This window comes from Ammospiza nelsoni, chromosome 5 (assembly GCF_027579445.1).
Source record: "Ammospiza nelsoni isolate bAmmNel1 chromosome 5, bAmmNel1.pri, whole genome shotgun sequence".
Classification (NCBI taxonomy): domain Eukaryota; kingdom Metazoa; phylum Chordata; class Aves; order Passeriformes; family Passerellidae; genus Ammospiza; species Ammospiza nelsoni.
Window position 1 is genome coordinate 67,306,224 of NC_080637.1, and position 19,888 is coordinate 67,326,111.

Sequence of the window (19,888 nt, forward strand, 5' to 3'; positions counted from 1 at the left end):
CTCAGGGATTCAGGCAGCATGTGGTGGAGGTGAGAAACTCAGGATTTGTTGGTTTTATAACAGGAATGTGTTAGACTCCTCCTAGCCATACTCCCAACACAAAATGGTAGTGGAGCAAGAAGGTTTTGATTTTTTTTTTGTCACAGTTTAGTGTTTTGTTTTAGTATTTCACTAACTAATCACAGAAAAGCAGCATTAAAATTAGCACTGTGAATTGCTCCTGCCTGATGAAGGTCTGAGTTATGGTATCTGCATGACTTACTTCAGAAAAAAAGACCACAGACAGGAATTGTAATGGCTAGAGATATAGTAATGAAACATTTATATATCAAATGTTTATCTTCATATAAACATAAATAAAGTAACATGATTTAGGTTCTTAAGAAGAAAATGATGACTGTACCTTACAACCTTCACAAGCATGTACTCCATAATGGTAGCCTGAGGCTTTATCCCCACAAATTCTACATTCAATGTTTAGTGCTCCACTGGATGATTCATCTATGCTACCTGGAGCTGTGGCAAAATTAATGGATGAAGGACTGGATGCTGGTGAAAGGGTGTCTAAAACAAAAGGAACACTTCATAAGCAAGATTGATACAATTTCTATACCAACAATCACACAAAAAATGAGCTTATTCTAAAAATAATCTTGTGTTAATAGTTATTAAGTAAACTAACAGTTTAATCATAATTCTTTGAAAAATAATTCATATTTCCAGTGCAAACACAGACAGAATACAGGGTGTACCTTGCTAATTTTGATGTGACATGGGATGTCAAAAAGGAAAAGGCCTTACTGAAGTGACTCTGGCAACAAGAACCATTTGGGTGATAATGGATCCAATAAATACACACCACACCACACCACTGCTCTTGGCAGAAAGGTTGTGCACAGCTCATCTTGGATTTGCATCTTCCATCTCTTGTGCTGCAGGGATGAGCAGGGCATCTCTTGTGGCAGCACCACAAGAGACACATTCTTACCTCACTCAGATACACTTCAGATACATGTAAGGACTCCTGACATTTGAAAAGCTGCTCATAATTTTAAATGACAATCTAAACTGAGGGCTGAAAAGCAGATGGAAGAGCCCTGCACATCAGCAGAAAGGCTGAACAGATGTTAAAAGGAAGGTAACACAAATGCCTGATTCTAAAATAACCTGGCTCAGATATTTTGTGTTTTTCTTCTAATGGGTAAAGCATTTCTGAATCCTACAATGAAATAAACTCACCAGACGTGCCACCAGTGGATGAACACATTACTAAACAAACACGTTCCAACCTTAATTATTTCAATTAATATTTCCACCTTGTTTGAGGAAAATATTTTCTGAGGCCAGAATTTCTTTTATCTTCCATCTTGCAACTTGCACCACAAGACTTCAGCAAATTAATGGGTGTGTTATTTTAACAGACAGATTAAGAAACACTCATGAATGTAGGTCAGCAAGTATTATGTTGGAAAAAAAAACCTTGGCACGGAACTCAGAGTCTCCATTGCTAGTGCTGCCAAGCCCACAGGCATCAGAGTCATCAAGAACAGCCTAAACCCCAGGATTTTTTAAAAGTGCTATTTCATTTTACTTGCCTTATGGAATTTGAGCCTTGCAAGCTTACATTCTGCATGTTCTCTGACCACAAAACCAGCACATTTTGCAGTGAGCACGGAATACTCCATGAGAAGGTGACAGTAGAAGGTGATCTGAATTATTGTAGGCCTTGTACACACCTACACTCAAATAATTGTAAAGCCCCTGAAGGACCATGTTAAAACCAAATACACACATAAAGCACATTATAACTTTTCCTGTACAAGGCATCTCTCTCATGAGAATGTCTGCAACCAAAAGGGAACAAAATCATAGTTCTAGAAACATTCCTTCAGTCCATAGTGCCAGAAGGCAGCTCTCCCCATTCCCCTCAAACCCACACTGTTCAATTGCCTCAGTTCTACTATTCCAAGGTGAAATAGGGATCACAAGCTGGGAATTGATCTAAAGTAAGAACCCCCCAAAACAAAGCATAATGCAAACTAACCAAAAGGTTAACAGTAAACTGCTTCACATGGTCCTCCTGCTAAAAGACTTGCAAACACCCAGATTCAACAGGAAAACCTTACTGAGAACTCCAGTGTCCTACAGCACTGCAGTGATTCCCACTTTGATCTCCCAAAGCCTCTGACTAAAGGCTATGTAACTCTATATTAAATCATTCCTCAGTGATATTTGTCTAATATATTAACTTTAGCCTTAAGTATTTTAAGATTGTGCCATAATCAGCTTATATATTTCTAGTGTCACTTCATCATAAACAATAATTACAGCATTAAAGTAGTTATTAATTTCTACCATTCTATTTATAAAAGAAAGTTTTATGTTAAACCAAACTCTTACCTGTTATAACAGATCCATCAGATCCTGGACCATTTCCCAGTGACTGGAATTCTGTTAAACTTAAAGCTCCAGAACTATCATCACCTAGAGACTGGGACAGGTCTTGAATGCTCTCCATATCTTGTAGGAACTCTCCAGATAAAGGGCTGTCTATATCCTCCTCCTCCAAGGGAGTGAGGGGATAGAGCTGGTTTTCAGTGTCCACCATTTTGATCAAGTAGAGCAGTCACTTAAACCTCTTTATACTGGTGAAAGAATAATTAAAAAAAAACCAAAACAGATATTAAAAAAAAATATTTGAATCAGTTACAGCACACTGAATACAGGATTTCTAATACAAAGTGAAATATTATTCAACATTCTGTTGCTCTGGAAGCTTTATGCAACATGAATCATCAAGAGCACAGGGTGGGGAAAATTCCCCCAAAGACTTCAAGATGAATGAAAGTTATGACAAGGTCAATCTGTAGATGGTTGTTTTCTCTCCATTGTTGAGAAAAGTGTTTCTACAGAAGGCATTATGCACTTCCCACCAAAACTTATAACAAACATCAATATTCTACTCACTCTTCTTGAGCAGGAGAAATAAAGGCAATGCTGTCACTATTACTAAGTTGCCATCTCATTCTACCAGAAACATTAGTACAGATCTATTTGCACAATTTCTCAATTTCTCTATTTGCCCAATTTGCTCAATTTCAACAGGATAGTTTTATCCAGAAAAGGAAAATCATTTCTATGTCACATAGTGCAGCAAGCAGGAATATGTAGGAGAGTTAGTATGTGAATTTATCCATGATTTCCAGTTACAGACAACAGGGATGTTACGGTGCCCACTGTGCTGGTGGGTGAGAGCTGAACACACAGCAGGGAACAGCCCAGAAACACCTGGAGCTAACTGTGCTGTTTGCTCTTGGTTATCTACTCACATCCCTGACATAACCAGAACATACTCAGAAAAGAGAAATCCCTTGTATGTAATTTGTGGAAATAAAGTTAAATTCCTATCTGTGTGATATATCTATTTGGTGATGGGGGAAAACAGAAGGATTGTATTCCTCTGCAGACACTCAGCCCCAGGATAGCTGGGGAGGTTCCACTAGGCACTGGGCTTCTTGCACCCAGTGTTCCCTGCTGAATCACATACACATCTCTCCAAGTACCACTTCTTCATCCAGCACACATATTTTGAAAAGATTAAGAGAAAACTGAAGTCTACCCTCAACCAAAATAGGCATTATCTGTCAGGAAAGCAAAGGAAAGGCTTGAGAGCTGACCTCTGGACATGGCAACAGCTGCCTGGTATCCCCCAAACCACACCATACCTTTCCAGGTCTACAATCAATATGTAAAATTCAGCAGCCTTTTTAGTTAAATTTCTGTAAAAACAACCTAATAGCTAGTGAAACATAAATGGAGTGCTTCTTGTTTTAACTATTAAATTACATACCCTTTTGTACTTTCAAACACTACAATTAAATTACAGCTGCTTAATCATTAGCACCCTTGTCAATGATTAACTGGTACTTAAGCAAGCATGGCAACAACATAACAATTTCTGAAGACTCAAAATATACTAATATTCACAATACTGACAATTAATTGTTTTATAAGCACAGAAAATCTGTAAGTAATATGCCTAGTATTTATGCAGTACAGTGCCTTCTGGCTTCTCTTGTGTTCAGTGCATGTTTGCACATGCATATGCTTTCACTGGCAGGTTTCACATAAGATGCATTGATCCTTGCTTGAATGAAAAAAAAACTCCTAAAATAAAAAAGGGTAATGAGTATGAAGCTCATTTAATATTCACAGAAAGAATTTAGCTTTACAAAAAGCCCTGTACATGTTGCAACAGTAGATGTAGTAGATGCAGCATGATGATTCCACTCAAAGATCTGTGTCTTCTAAGTATTGATAAAAATTCTGTGCCACAAAGACATTGGCAGAGGATTTTCTCAGTTTCCCCACACCATAATTCAGTCTCCATAACCCCTTTCTTATCCCCAAGTCACACAAACCAAAAACAAGATAATGGAACATAGAATAAGGACCCCATTTCATGTAATTATGGTTTTAAGGTCAAACAGGTTTTACTCTCTCACATCCTGTTATCTCTGAAATATGTCTATTTTCACAAGAAGTCCTTTCCCACCACCTCACTGTGAATACCCACTGAGTAACTTACCTATCAACTTGAAATCAGTCCCAAAGAAATCAGTCAGATTATTAAAGAAAAACACCTCAACATGCAGCTATCAGTTACTTGCTTCATTTTTGGCAAGGGATGGAGGGATACTAAACCTCCAGCCCTTCCACATTTAATACTTGCCTCACCAGGGATAATCTCTGTAAGGAAACAGGTCTCTGAGATGCAAAGGTCTCTGGGAACAGTAACAAAGTCTGATCTTTCTGCATAAACAAATTGATCGTGTAAAGGGCTTGCTTGCAAATACCAGGGTTAAAGTTGAAACAGCCATTACCTCTAGGTCATTTGGAGAATGCTGGGGTTGAAAACAGCACATGTAAACTCGTGATTGCAATAGATATTTTTAGAAAACTTCACTGGATAGGAAGAGCCTTGAATATGTAAGAATGTACATATGTAAGAGCCTTGAATATGTAGAATATTTCCAATATCCTGATTCAACACAAAAAATAGAAAACAGATTTGGTACCTACAGTGTGACACCCAGACTTCCACCCGGCAAAGGATGCATATTTTCTAATTTATCATGTGATAATTTATTCAATTTTCATAGTTTGTAACTTTACATACTTGTATTATTTTTGTTTTTAAAAGTATTAACAACATAAGTCAGAGAACATTTTCTATGCATGTGATGAAAAATTTTTGTAAGCTACTCCTTCATCAAGACTGCCAGTTGCACACCCCATCTTCAAAAACACTCACCCAGAAAAATGTCATCATTCTTCCCTTTACTCAGCTGTACTCCAAGATACCATATGCAACTTATAGGTATCCTTGCCTTCAAAAGAAATCAAAATTCACATACCCTAATTTTGAAAACTGACAGCAAAGTTGTAAAGTCAGGATCTTAAAAGTCACATAAGGAAAAATTCTATGCAAGTTTGATTTGAATTCTCTCCCCAGCCCCATGGCAGGTGAGTGAGCAAGTGGGGCTTGGTTGCCTCCTGGGGCTAAGCCCAGCCAAAATGACAAAAACAACATGGAAATTTTTTTGTTTGTTTGTTTATTTTGCTCAGCCAAACTCAAGGAGAACTTACTGAGCTAGGAAGCTTTGTTTCTTTGGACCCAGGATTTTCTGTGCCAATGGATTTTAAATTACATTGGCTAGTGTATGTTACAGATCAGTGTCTCTGAACAGGACCACTCAAACCCTCCTTCACAATGTTACTAAACATTTCAGCTGATTTCTAGACCTTCAAGACTATATATTCACTATTTCCCTTTTTCACTTATGTAACACATTTATTATACACTAAATAGTTTTAGAAATTTGTTTTGCCAAGATTACTGTTTAAGAACTAACTAATAACAGGGCAGCAACAAAATTATTCAGGAGATAATGAAACTATTTCTTTCAAATATCATACCCTCTCACTTTCACACAACAGATGCAGTCACTAATGGAAAAAAAAACTACAAAGAGGAAATTAATTTTCAGCAAACAGAAATAAGAGAGGTAATTAATCTCACCTAATGTCAAACAGCTCACTTAACATGTTTGGGTTGAGTGGAGCTCAATGGAATTTCCAGAGCCATGACTGATCTTGGAGGCCATGATTACACACTAAAAACGAGGTACTTTTCAACCCAACCACTTCCCTGATCCAGTTCACTGCAAAGCCTTACAAATATTAGCGCTGGCTCAATGGAGAGAGTAGAAATAAGCAGCTGGGAAGAGGGACACACGTGCTGCATGGCCAAAATATAACTGGAGCCTGAACCCCCTCTGCAGACTCCAATGTGGACAGGCTGGGTCTGCAGAGCAGGCACTTGCACTGCCTGAGGTGAAGAAGCCAATGCCTCTTTGGTCTCCTGTGGGAGGTGAAAACTGCTCTACAGATCAGACAGCACCTCTATTACATTAAGGGGTATTACCATCTTTTGGCAGGGCTGTGGAACTGTCATGCAGGCTGCTATGTGCACATCCCATAGATATTCACCTTCCAGCTGTAAAATTGCCACTGAAATCCAGTAATGCCTGAAGATCCAGGCACTTACTCTGAGGTGACACAACACGATCCAAAAAATAAATTACAAAAATGAAATTAAAGTTCCAGTGCTGGAAACTCAAGCTGAGAGTAGAATCTAGCTCAAAGAAAGACTTCAGCTGCTGGCAAAGAATAAAGCAACATCCCAGCATCAAGTGGCTTTCTAAAGGAGAATTTTGAATTCAACAAGCCCCTCAAGACCCTGGTAACTAGGAACTCTGTTCAGAACACTTTATGTTTACACTGGCTTCATATTAGACAAGAAAACAGATTGCACCATATCTCATGCACACCATTAGACAGCCAGCCTGTACCAGACAGCTGAGCTGCAGACCACAGCTCCTGGGTATGGGTGCAGTAGGATCTGAAGCCTGCGTTTAAAGGAGCCCCTGCAATCCCTCTGGCAGCAGGAGCCACACTTGGTTTCATCAGCAGCAGGACAGGAAGGTTTTGCAACCTTTGCCTCCAGGCTCCAAAGACAAGACTTACAGGTCTGCCACCTCAAGTTTACACCTATCAGCAATCATGCTTGCTTTCTTCCACACAAATGGATGCATCAAACATGGCATTAATCAAATTTGCATCAAGGCCCTTCTGATAAAGGAAAATCCCATATTGTAAAGAGGGCAGATTGAGGTGTTGTTTAAACTGCCTTCAAGCTCAAATAGGTTCAAGTCTGCAGAGAATGCCACCATGACTGAGATGTTTTGGTTGTTTGGTTTGTTTTTTTCTCCTCTAAATGTGAGGTCTCATATCCAAAAAATAAATGCTTTGGAGGTTTCTGTAACTGGGAATAGGAAGACTTGACTTTTCTGTCTAGTGAATGCTGAACTGAAACTAGACTCAGAAATAGCTGCATGTCAAAGTAAAGCTTTCAAATCTCTTTTAAATCTATGTCTGCTGAATCCTTTAAAGAGCTGTCTACTCAGAACTTCAGCATAAGTCAAGAGTAATATAAATTAACAAACCATATAATACCATACTCAGGGTTATTGAAAAACCTGTAATGTTTTCCTTCAATTTACTGTTTTCTTCAAGAAGTGTTTTTGGAGGGGTCTTTGTTGCTTTGGGATTTTGTTTGTTTGCGGGGCTTCGGGGATTTTTTTGTTGTTGTTGTTGTTTGCTTTGTGTATTTTGAGTTCCTAGGTTTTTGTATTTTTTAACTACATTATAATTCAATCTGAATTTTAGACAGTACCAAGCCCAAGCAAGCACTGCCAAAGACTCAAGTGAAAAACTTTGTGTTAAAAAAGTCTTTCGTCTTGCTTCAACTTTTATAGTCCAGATACACGGAAGGCCTAAAAACCTCTCAATTTGTAATGGTGTCTGTTTCCATTTTTATAATCAAACTGACTATCAGCCTAATCTATAGAATCAATACACTACTGTTAATATGGTTTAAAAAAAATCAGCCTGTAAAGCAGTATGAAGGAAGATTATTCAGTTTACATTAGTTGTTAATGCACTTAAAGCAAATATTCATATTGCAGTTCATAATATCCAGTATTTTTGAGGCATAACCACTGAAGAAAGTATATTTTATTAACAAGAGACTCAAAAGGACAAGAAGAATTTATTTTCTGCCAGAAGCTAAGCCATGGCATCATCTTAGTAACCTCTATGTTATAGAGCAGTCTGTGTTCTCTGCCATGTGCTGCCTCTCAGGCTCACTACAGTTCCACCAATGCTGCTCACAGCTCACCAGAACTTCTACTGAAAACCCCACTCCACTGTTACATTTACCACTTTGCACTTGCAACACACTCCCCCTTTTCCTTTCCCCTCCCAAATGAATCCCCAGCTTTTGCTCTTTATCCAGTCCAGTTCAATGTCAGCTTCTCTTCAAGTCTATATTCCAACAGACTTGAAGAGAATATATTCCAATATTCCAGTCAAATTATTCCACGCTTGAGGAAGATTCCAAAGTTTACACGTGCTATTCACAACAGTTTGTGCTTCTAAGTTCTACAGATTCTAAAGCCTCTGTGACAACACCTGGCAGGCCATGGAGCTGAGAGAACACACTGCCACACATGCTGGGTGTGTGTGCTGAGCACTGACATGTGGAGACCACAACTGCTGAGAAATGCAGATCTGGTGCATCATCTAAGAGGCTGCTCCTGCTGCATGCACATCAAAAGCTGGGCTCTGATTTATGACTGATATTGGAACCAAGGAGAGGTCACATTCAGACAAACACGACATACATGTATTTGCTATTTGATCCAAGAGCCAAGGTCACGTTCACACAAATGTGTCATCTGAGTGTTTGCTTTATTTTTATTACCCCCTTGATGAACTTCAAGTTATTTTACTTTCCTCACATGTCCCAAAAACTCCTTGCCCATTTATTTGGTGTGTCCCAAAAACTCCTTGCCCATTGACTTGGAAGTTGCCAGGTTTTTCCAAGTTTTGCAATACTGTATAAATGTCTGATGAGCTAATTACATAAGCCAAGCTTTTGAATTGATTAACAGTTAGGGACACCTTCATTTCAGAGATCAGAGCTCAGATTGAGGCTAAATCTGGTTGCATGTATGGCTGGAATTAAGGGAATTAAGAAAAAGGAACAAGCCAAAAATCCCACAAAAACTGCATCTTATGAACTGCAGGCATACATGAGATGCCCTAAGCCATAGTCAGGTGTTTTTTTCCTAAAATTAATACATAACAATAAGTTTGAGTGGTGAAGTCAAAGCTGATTACAACATGTCCAGCATTTACAAACAGCCCACGCATTTGCCCCAACATGCTGCTCACTGGGAACCAGATCCTTCAGACTAAATTGCAATGCTGCAATTGTTTCCTTACACATGTGATTACTGCATCTCAGGTTATGAAAAGTGTGTGCTCAACAATTTTCTAACTATGCCCTGATATTCCACTGAGACCTCATTTGTTGAAGGACACAGACATCAGAGGGTAACAGGCAAATAGAAATTGCATTTTAGAGTGGTGCCTAAATGATTATCTCCAATATAATCAATTCTTGTAGTAAATAAAATGTAAGTCCCTCGCTAAGTCTCTTACAGAATACATTTTCACTACATATGGTAAAAATAAACTTCATAAGGTAACAAATCAAAGACATCTGTGCAACTGAAATTGTCAATTAAAATTATAATCTAATATACACAGATGCAGTGCAAGGCAAAATTTTTGGCTTATTGATGGTGCTGCTACATAAACCTCTCACTCAGAAGATTTACTTGCTCACATGTTTGATAAAAACACCCAAAACCAAATAAACCCACAAAAACATAACATACATGAATGTTTTGTCAATGAAAACATCATAACTTTTACAAGCATAACTGTCTAGTAACTCCTCCTTACAAATGTGCAAATTCAGACATACTATATTTAGGAAAAGAAAAAGCCAATTGCCACTAACTTAAGGTGAAAAAACCACTTGGATGCACTTTCTGAAACTGATGGTATTTCAACAATATTTAGGGTTCATGTGTAAGTACAGATAACTTCAAATGTTCTTACAAAACAGGATCTAGAAATCCCTTTTGGCTTTTATCTGCAGACTTTATGTGTGATAGCAAGTGGTATGTATTCTTGATAATAACATATTCTTTAGTATGTTATCACAACATATATATATATAATATATATTATAACATAACATATAGCAGTAACATACTGTTTTGAAATTAGAATGCTTGCTGTGTTGTAAATAAAAATACTTGTCTTTAGCTGAAATGTTATAAAAGAAGCATAAGAAATAATGACATTATCTTTTGTTTTCTGAGCATATTTAACCTTCCTGTATTATTTCAACCTTGCTTATTCTTCAAAAGAAGAGCAATGGATTGCTCCTATGACATAAATACTTCAACTCATTCATAAATACAACAACCTCATCCAAGGCCATGCATTATATATGACAGATGCCAATTAATTTTGAGTTTATTGACTGGCAATGAAATTTTTGCAGCTGCATGTGGTTTTGTGAGTTTAAATAGCGCCATAAAAGTTTGGGAGCACTGAGGCAGTGCCCAGATTTGAGAGCCACCATTCACACAGGTGTTTACTATTGCCCACATGGCACCCCCAAAGCATCACAAACACACTGAGGCTGCTTCAGCCTGAGCTTGCTTGTTCCCCTGTGCTGGCTGGAAACTGAGAGCCAAACAGAACAGACAATTGCTGAATTCACATTGCATCGCTTCTTCAGCAGGGTCAGTAATGTGTTTTCCTTTCCTCTTCCCAGCCACAACTTCCATGAAAATGACAGAACTTTAGTGCCTTTGGCAGCCATTACTGCTCTCTCTAATTTGAGAAGGTTTGTAGGTTCAGAATTATTGGGCTGGGGGCACAGGACAGCAGACATACTGCATAACCTGACAGGTAACTAGACCACAAGAGTAAGAAAACAATCCTGAAAATTGCTCTCAGTTTTGGAGGAAAACTCTCTTCCAAGACTGATCTGGACATTTGCCTGCACCACCCCCTAATTCCTGCAGACATCTTAATGGCAACATTCTTCCTGAATAAAGAGCTATTGTTTTGGAACAAAACTTTCAATCTGAAAGGAGAAGAAAATAAGAAAAAGATAAATTGAAATTACTTAATTCAAAAATTTGAAAGATGTGTTTAGCATATTGATTTAAGATTGTGAAAAGTTCCATTTGAGTCTTACCTGCCATTTAATGATTAGGCCTTGCAACCTCCCATTTTTAGTGGGACTAAATTTTGACTGTGAAAAGTTCCATTTGAGTCTTACCTGCCATTTAGTGATTAGACCTTGCAACCTCCCATTTTTCGTGGGACTAAATTTTGACTGGATTTTGACTTAGACAGATACAATTTCTCCATCTGACAAACTCCCAAATTTTGCCACACTGATCTCATTACACATGTCCTGCTCAGAAAAATAGAAATAAAAAAGCCCACAACTTTGCATCTGTACCTTTTTCTACAAAAGCTCTCCTACTTAAGACCAGTATTCCTTTAAAAGAAACATGAACTTTCTTAGTTTTCTCTTTTCATTGGTAGCTTAAACTTCTGGCTTGGGCTCCTTATTTTTGGCTCAGGACAAAAGACAAGTTGCTTTGGTATGTGATACTGCAATTATTGCTTCCAAGATCAATAACAACAAAAAATGTTGTTCCAAAAAATGTATGTTTCTTCCTCAAGAATACCTCCTTTCAGTCACCAGCTCACTCCCCATCCCAAATCTCAGGTGACAGTCCTTTTCAATATTCTTTCAGCTGTCTTTCCCTCTCCCCTCTCACCCATATGAACCCATCCCAAATCACCTCCTTCACCCCCTTGGTGCTCCAGTCTCCCATCTCAGCTCCTCCAGCATCTGCACAGCTGCACCCCCCTCACCATCTGCAGCTCCTTGCATGATTCATCACCAACCATAACAGACCAGGATTATTCACTGGCTGAAAAGCTACAGTGGAATTTACATCTGTTTCTGGAAGACATTCAAGAAGCCTGAATTCGCCTTCTTAGCAGAGAACACCACCACTGTGTATTTTCAGTGGTTTTATTTCCCTGATAAACTTTATTCCCTTGTGCAGACATAATAACATGACTTATTTGATAAATTAAATTCAGCTTAGCAGAGGGATTTATATCCTTTAAAAAATAATGACCCTCACAAAATGTTACAAATTTAGGCCTCTTCTGCTTGCAAGTGTCTTTCTGAAAATTGAGTCATTCCAATGGGCTAACTTTTACACTCTTCTACCTGCACATAAAAATCCAATGTCATCTGTAACTAGCACCTGAAGTTTTTAGTTCACTTATTCTTTATTGTGCTAAAATTTTACTCATTCATTAGAAATACTTTTCCTCTTGTTGCTCAGCTATTACGTTTAAGTAAATAAACAAATGAAACCTGCTAAAAATAAACTAACTTCAATTTAATGTCATGCCACAACTAGAGTGGAATGCAAAACAAAATTCTTTCACTTTTTCTTGCTGGGCTTTTTGTTGGTTTTGGTTTGTGGTTTTGCTTTTTTTTGCTAAGAGAAAGGCCTTCAGTTTTACTCTGACAATTCAGACATCCCTACCTTTAAAAGTTTTTCTTTGTGATAAATGTATCACACAAAACCAAAGTTTACACTGAGCTAGTGTTACTGACAGGAGCCTTGGCAACAGGCATGAATGCAATTAATCTACATTTTTTGGCAAATGGACATCAAGTGCTTGTACTTGCAAGCTCCTGAAGTGTCAGATAGAGGATATACTTGGGACACATGACTTCACAGCTCTAAATCAGGTCACTCACTACAGTGTACAGATCACAAGCCTCACACTCCTGCGTGATCAGAAAGTGCCAAACTATACCCAATTGTTTTCCTGCATGATCAAAAAGTGCCAAACCATACCCAATTGTTTTCCTGCCATGTTTTCCCTGCTCATCCTCTATGATGTGATGGGTATCTGGTGCCCAGTTTAACAGCAATACCAGCACTGCTGTACATCTGCCACCCCACTCCTTCTAAGCAAGAAAGCATCTGAACTGCAGAAAGGTGGAGGAAGAATATGAGTCCAGTGGAAGAGCCAGGAAAATAAAATCTCTTTTTAAAGCCATGTATGTATTTTCATATTCCAGTTTTACTTCACTTTGTAAGGCATTTCAGCTGCCTTGAATCAGACATTGCAAGAGCAGTTATGGGGGACACAGCACACAGTCCCTCTCCCAAGCAGAGTTACTGGCTGCAAAATAAGGTTACTTTAAGGGTACCTAGCCAAGTCAGCTTAAGTAACACACATCAAAAGGATGTCCCTTCAGTAGCTCCCTGGCACTGCCGTGTCCCTCTGTCCTTCCAGCCACGCTGCTCCCCGGCGCCTGCGCTGGCTCTGGCGCTGCCGGGTCCCGCTGGCACCGCGAATGCCCCGGGCCGGAGCTGCCCCGGAGCCTGCCCGACACCGCTGTGGCCCGGAGCGGCCTGAGAGGCTCCCAGGAGAGCGCCCGGCCGGGGCACTGCTCGCTGCTCGCTGCTCGCTGCTCGCTGCTCGCTGCTCGCTGCTCGCTGCTCTGCCTCCCTGCCTCCCGACACTCCGGGCCAGCTCCGGGAACAGTCCCTGGCCGGTTTAATTCCCCAGCGCAGACGCAGCTCCATTCACTGAATCGGTAACACAGGAAAACCACGGACAGCTACAGAGAGCTGAGCAGACCCACCGAGGGGCAGCAAACGGGACGGACAGAGGAGCACGGATGGGAGAGGGAAAGGAGCACAGATCAGATCCAGCCATGCTGTGCAGCCACACTTCTTGCTGTAGCCTGTCTTTGCAGGGCTGTCAGGAACCACCGACAGAGGACATTCCATTCTTTTTTGCATTTATGTGTTCATTCATACATGCTGAAAATCAGGTGCCCAGAGCATATATTTATCCTGAAAATATTGGCCTGTTTATGCACAGTTTCATCTGTACATCCCCAGCACAGAACCACAGGTACAGCTGCTGCTTTGTTCAGAGGCAGTAACCCTGTGCTGCTTGTCTCTCACTCACCTAGGTACTAAAGCTTGTCTCTTACTTACAAAGCTGCTACCTGATTTGATCACACTGGCCTGCTTAACTGCACACAGCATGTGTGCACTTTATATGTATATATAAATATATGTAGCTATATATATATATATATATATATTTACATATTTTATGTGTATGTATATATATATATATATATATGGCTATTTGGTAATCTTCCACTGAAAACTGCCAATGAGCCAACAGTCCCGTGGGCTGCAATTAATTGTATTTTAATATCAGAGTGTAGGAATTAATTGACAGCTGTACTGGAGGATTCCTCTGCTCTGTTGGACAAAAAGCCACCAGGCACTAATTAACAAGAGCCTCCAAAGCAGCCTCCTGACACAGCACCCACCTTCTCCCTTCTCCTCCCCTGCACATCCAATTGGTTGCACATTATATTCTTCAGCCTTACTACTCCAGGGAATGTTTTCCACACCTGTTGACTAAAGATGCCAGAGAGTTTGGCTTGGTTTTGTTTGGTTTTGTTTAATGGGAACCTGCCCCATGACTGCAGTGTCAGGTACTTTGTACAACTCTTCCTGAAGCAGTAACACTGACAGCAGGCTAGCAAACATCATCAGTAATTCAAGCCTTCACTTTCAAGTAAGGTTTTGCAAATAAAACATGAGCTGTTCTTACCTTCTGAACATTCATGTTCAGTGGTTTGCTCTGTGATTTGTTATATCAATCATTTCCTGTAAATAATTTTTAAAACAAAGCAGGCATGTAGCACTTCTTTGTGTAACAAAACAAAACAAAGAATGGCAATACAAGCCTGTATTCAGGTAATAGAACTTACTCAGCATAAGAGTGCTGGATGTATGGATATACACAACAAAACAGTAAGATCTGCCTCCAGATCTTAACCACAGGCTGTAGAATAGTTTCAAATGATCCACTTTTATGATTTCTTTTGTTGTTGTTAAATGTAGATAATATTAAGTCATTGCAGAATTATTTTTCCATTTAAAGTACATCAAACTCTAAACCATTCACCATGATAAGTTCTCTCAGCTGCAGGATGTTATACACTCAAAAATGAGCAAGGATTTGCACAACCAGCACTCCAAACAGCAGCTCTGGTTTCCCTCCACATACTTCTCAACAAAATGAAAACAAACTCATGAGATACAAAAATATGAAATATGAAAATATTGGACTAACTTGCTTTCACATGTATTTCATCTGTCTGGAAACATGCCAAAGAGCTGCACTACCTCAGTACAACTCCAGCTCTCTGCTCTGAGTTCCTCAAGGCAGACACATTTTGGAACAAGTTTCTTTTACTATTTGGAAAGATTTAGGGAATAATTTCTCAATTTATTAATCTTTTAAAACCCATGACAGTGTATCAGCATTTTTAGAAAGGGATAGGTAATTTGCCAAATGCTTGTCAATCTCTCCTACCCTTAGTGTTTCCACAGGCATGAGACAACTTGAACTTAAACCAAGAAATTTAGATGAACACAGCACCACAGGACAAACTATGCCTCTTTTGTAGTTTGCATCTTTCCAAAGTATGAAATATTTTAACACCTTACACACATTTTAAGACTTAGCAAAGCCTTAAACACAAACCAGTCATGTAACAGCTCCAGCCTCAGTCAGGATTAGAGTGCCAGGGAGCCGTGGTTTATAATTTATAGTAATCTGTGCACGAGAAGATTCACTGGACACAGAAATTACACTTCTTAGATATTTAAAGACACGTGCAATGCACTTATAAATAAATATTGTTTCATAAGCAGAAACTATGAGAAGTGGTATGAGGAAGTGGAGTCAGATTTGGCAACATCTCAATGCCACATGCAATCTGGTCACACAACAGTCTCACATTACTTGAGTATCTTTACAACACGTCAAATATCACACTCTTGGAGAGATTTTAGCTTTGAGCATTGTGATGATGAAGAGCCTAACTTTACCAGGCTTTCCACCTCAGTGAAGGATTCAGCCTTCTACTTCATAAAATGTCATTCAACGTTTAATTTAACAGACCTGGTCCTTTGAAATGCTGAGCACTATACTTCTAAAATATTAAGAATTCAGAATTCTACTGACTAGCACCTAAGACAGCAGCAGATATCAGACTATAAGGAAGATATCAGACTATAAGATATCAGACTATAAGATATCAGACTATAAGTAAGTTTGACTTTGCTCTCCTGACTGTACTACTATTTTCCGTTTATCAACTATTTACTGCCACTACATGCTCAGATTTCTTTCCTTGTCATTTGACTATACATTAATCACTTTTTACAGAGATTCTGTGCCCAGTCCATGTATGTACTCACCCCTTCAAGCAGCATCTTGCAAGGCTGAAACAGAAGTTGTTTTCCAGAATCTTTTCCCCTTCCATTTCATGTGTAGATTGGTGTTAACAAGGAGTTCTTCATCAATAAAAAGCTGCTGACATTCTTAAAAGAAAAAAAAAAGTGTCAATAAAATTCCCCAGGGCTTACAATACTGATTTTGCATAGCTATGATGTAATATCACTTAAGAAAAATATTTCTTTATGCTTCTTCTGAAAAAAAAGCTTTCATTTCTCTTGGGCTAAGATAATTTTTAAATGATTGAGTTTTTTTAATATGTCCCTAGTTTTACAGCTGGACCACACTGACATCTAGCTAACTAGGGAATATAACTGGTATATCCCAATATAATTCAGATTTTTTTCTTTCATACTAAAAGAATTCAAAACCACTCAACTGAGAACACTATGGTGACAGCCCTGTGCTATTTTAATTATCTGTTATAGAGTAAAATATTTTTACTTCTAAAGTAAAAGTATTTACTTCTAAAGAGCATTCTCACAAAGTCTTTCTGTGGACACCTTTAGAGCAGTTACAGTTTCCAATGTGCACACACAGCCCCATGAGATGACTTTGCAACTGACCTTTATTTTGAGGATTTACATCTCAAAGGTAGAGATTTTGGTTTTATATACTTTATAAGGTCTATATATTTATAAAAAAGCATATGTAGCTAAAAATATCAAACAAATTAGAGCTGCAGAGAGGTTTTGAAAAAGTGGATTTAAAAAATGTTTAAAATCCAAAATTATGTAAGAAAATATGGTTGTACATTTAAGAAATATGAATTCAACTTCATTTGTTTTCCAAGGTAAGTATGGTGTTCTCTGCTTTCCCCCTTGCAAAAATATGACATGTGCAACAGAAGCAGAAGTCAGAACCCAAATCTCATCAGGAAAGCTATAGAAAAGTAAGGACAAGAATAGAGCTGTTTGTAATTCTGAAGTTCAAGCTGCTTCTGAAAAAATAATAAGAAAAGTTATGTTTCCTTGGGACAACAGTGAGCATTAGAATCCATTTTTTAGAACAAGATTAGCATCTTAGGCCATATATCCTACTCTCCTGTAGGACATTATTGTCCCTTATATTTTTATAATACTCTGCACACGAAATATTAAAAGCATAACAGCACAAAATCACAGCTGAAGTGTAACCCTCTCTCCATGGTTTAAAATTCATTACACCCTTTATGAGGACTACAATATTAACAGAAAATGAGGACACTAAAGAACTACTTGGAAAGCAAGTGACAAACCCACAAGGTGTTTCCAGCAGGTAGCCAAAACTCCCCATGCACCTGACTGTAGAGGATGACAGTCAATATAAAGCACCAACAGCTTGATAAGAATGTTTTTTTGGACCATGCTAAGAGTTCCTTCCAAACATGGGAAAAGACAGGAGGCATGCAGTCTGGGGAGTTCCACAAACCTCTGGTAAGGTCTGCATGCCCTCATCCTTCCCACACACTACATTGTATTACTTGAAATTCCCAAAGTTGCCACTCAAAGTCACTGGGAGCTGATGGCTGCTCATGCCAGCCAACAGAAGTTACGGTGCTGGTTTGGGTTCAGCAGACGTGTGACCACATCACATGAACCACAAGTGCCTCAGTTCAGCACGAGACCAGGTAGCAGCCTCAGTGCTAAGTCAGTGGTTCAGAATTTACAAAGGAAATCGTTTTTACAGCTGATCCGTTTTGCTGCCTGCAAAGCAAATTTTAATAGGTGAGCAGTGCCAGATGCCAATGAGAAAAGTCCGTGCATGTTCTGTAATACAAGGAGTTTGACCACGATTTTCCTTCACAACAAAACTTATGCAACACCTTTATTAGTGCAGTACTACTAAGACACCCAATGCCAAAAGTGCCAAACATTATCATTCCAGATAATCCTGTGTGACGAATCCTGTGCTCATACTTCCATCAGAGAGCTTAGGAACAGCTTCCCGTGTCATTGAGTGAGACTGGGCCAATCCTAATATGAATACAAGGCAACACCTTTTCGCACTCCTTTCCTTTGTTACTCCTGGAATGCTTTTTGAAAAGCAAGTATCCAGCCCCACGGGGACAACCAAGAAGGCGGCAAACCGCAGAAGCAAGCCCCGGAGGCGTTCCCAGTGACCTGTTCCTCGCCCTCGGGACAGAGGACCCTCCTCTGCCCAGCCGGCCGGGAACAGCACAGCCCGCCGGACCGAGCCAAGCCAGCAGCGGGCACCTCCAAGCGCGCACTTTCTGCCTCGTGCCCGAGTTCATTCCAGGTTAAGGGCATCCAGATGTTCCATTTGGGACACATGACAGTTGCCAACCAGCCCCTCGTGTGACAGCCCCTCGCATTACCCCCTTCTCCGTTCCCACCTCCAGCGCCCTGAAACCCCGCTCCCCGTGGGCTTCCCGGGAGTCTCTTTACCTGCGCCGGGCCGGCTCTGCCCGTCCCGCAGCCCCTCGGCCCCGTTCCCGCAGCCGGGCCAGGGCTCCGCTCCGAGCGAGCAGCGGGAGCCGCTACAGCATCTCCCCGGGCCGGCTACCTCCTGCTGCTGCTGTCCGCCGCCGCTCGGCCGAGGGCTTCACACCGCGGCGCCGGAGAGATAAGTAACAGCGAATGGCAAGGGAGGGGAGGAGAGGAAAGGACAGGTCATTAGCAAAGCCGCCGCCGCGTTAGCGAGCCGGGGGCGTCACCCAACCCCGGGCGGGCGCTCCCGCCTCCTGCCGGCGCCCCGGCCGGGACACGGGCACCGCGCGGGCAGAGGCCGCCCCTAAGGCAGTACCGTGCATCGCTGCCACGGGCCGCGCAGGGCGGGGCCGCGCCGAGCCGTGTCCCCGGCTGCCGGCGGGGAAGGAGCGGGAGCGGGGAAGGAGCGGGGAGAGAACGGGAGCGGGGCGGGAGCGGCCGGTGACAGGTCCCGGAAGTGAGGTCGGCACACACCTCCCGCCGCGGCCGTGCGCCATTGGCGGGGCGGGGGCGGCCCCGCTCCCCTCACACCCCTCACTGCCCTCACACCCCCCACACTCCTCATTTCCTTCGCTCTCTTCATTGCCTTCACTCCGTTCACTGCCCTCACACTCCTCACTGCCCTCATACTCCTCACTGCCTTCACTCCGTTCACTACCCTCACACCCCTCACTGCCCTCACACCCCTCACTGCCTTCACACCCCTCATTGCCTTCACTCCGCTCACTGCCCTCACACCCCTCACTGCCTTCGCTCACTGCCCTCACACCCCTCACTGCCTTCACTCCGTTCACTGCCCTCACACCCCTCGCTGCCCTCAGTCCTTTCACATCCCTCCCACCCCTCACTGCCTACATTGCCCTCACATCCCTCTACTGCCCTTGAACTCCTCAGTGCCCTCACATCTCTCGCTCCCCTCACTCCCCTCACAACCTCCCGGCTCCCGTTCCCTCCGTGCCCCCGCATTTTTACCGGCACAGGGGGCTGAGCGGGTCGAGCCTGAGCCCCCCGGAAGTTCG

General features: G+C 41.0%; 1 protein-coding gene across 3 annotated transcripts in view; it reads right to left on the bottom strand.

Annotated features, from left to right (window-relative positions):
- Window positions 1-19,281, bottom strand: part of PPARA (peroxisome proliferator activated receptor alpha) — a 33,191-nt gene extending 13,910 nt beyond the window's left edge. Inside the window, exons 1-6 of one of the 3 annotated variants that reach the window (XM_059471792.1) lie at window positions 19,186-19,281; window positions 18,828-18,982; window positions 16,404-16,526; window positions 14,746-14,801; window positions 2,401-2,645; window positions 404-564 (exon numbers count right to left, since the gene is read on the bottom strand). In XM_059471792.1, the coding sequence (XP_059327775.1) occupies window positions 404-564; window positions 2,401-2,608 (369 nt within the window). In that variant the 5' untranslated portion in view covers window positions 2,609-2,645; window positions 14,746-14,801; window positions 16,404-16,526; window positions 18,828-18,982; window positions 19,186-19,281. Of the gene's footprint in view, window positions 1-403; window positions 565-2,400; window positions 2,646-4,588; window positions 4,734-14,745; window positions 14,802-16,403; window positions 16,527-18,827; window positions 18,983-19,185 lie in introns of those variants that run through there. The other 2 variants (XM_059471791.1, XM_059471793.1) reach the window with 2 other exon arrangements.
- Between the last annotated feature and the right edge of the window lie 607 nt (window positions 19,282-19,888).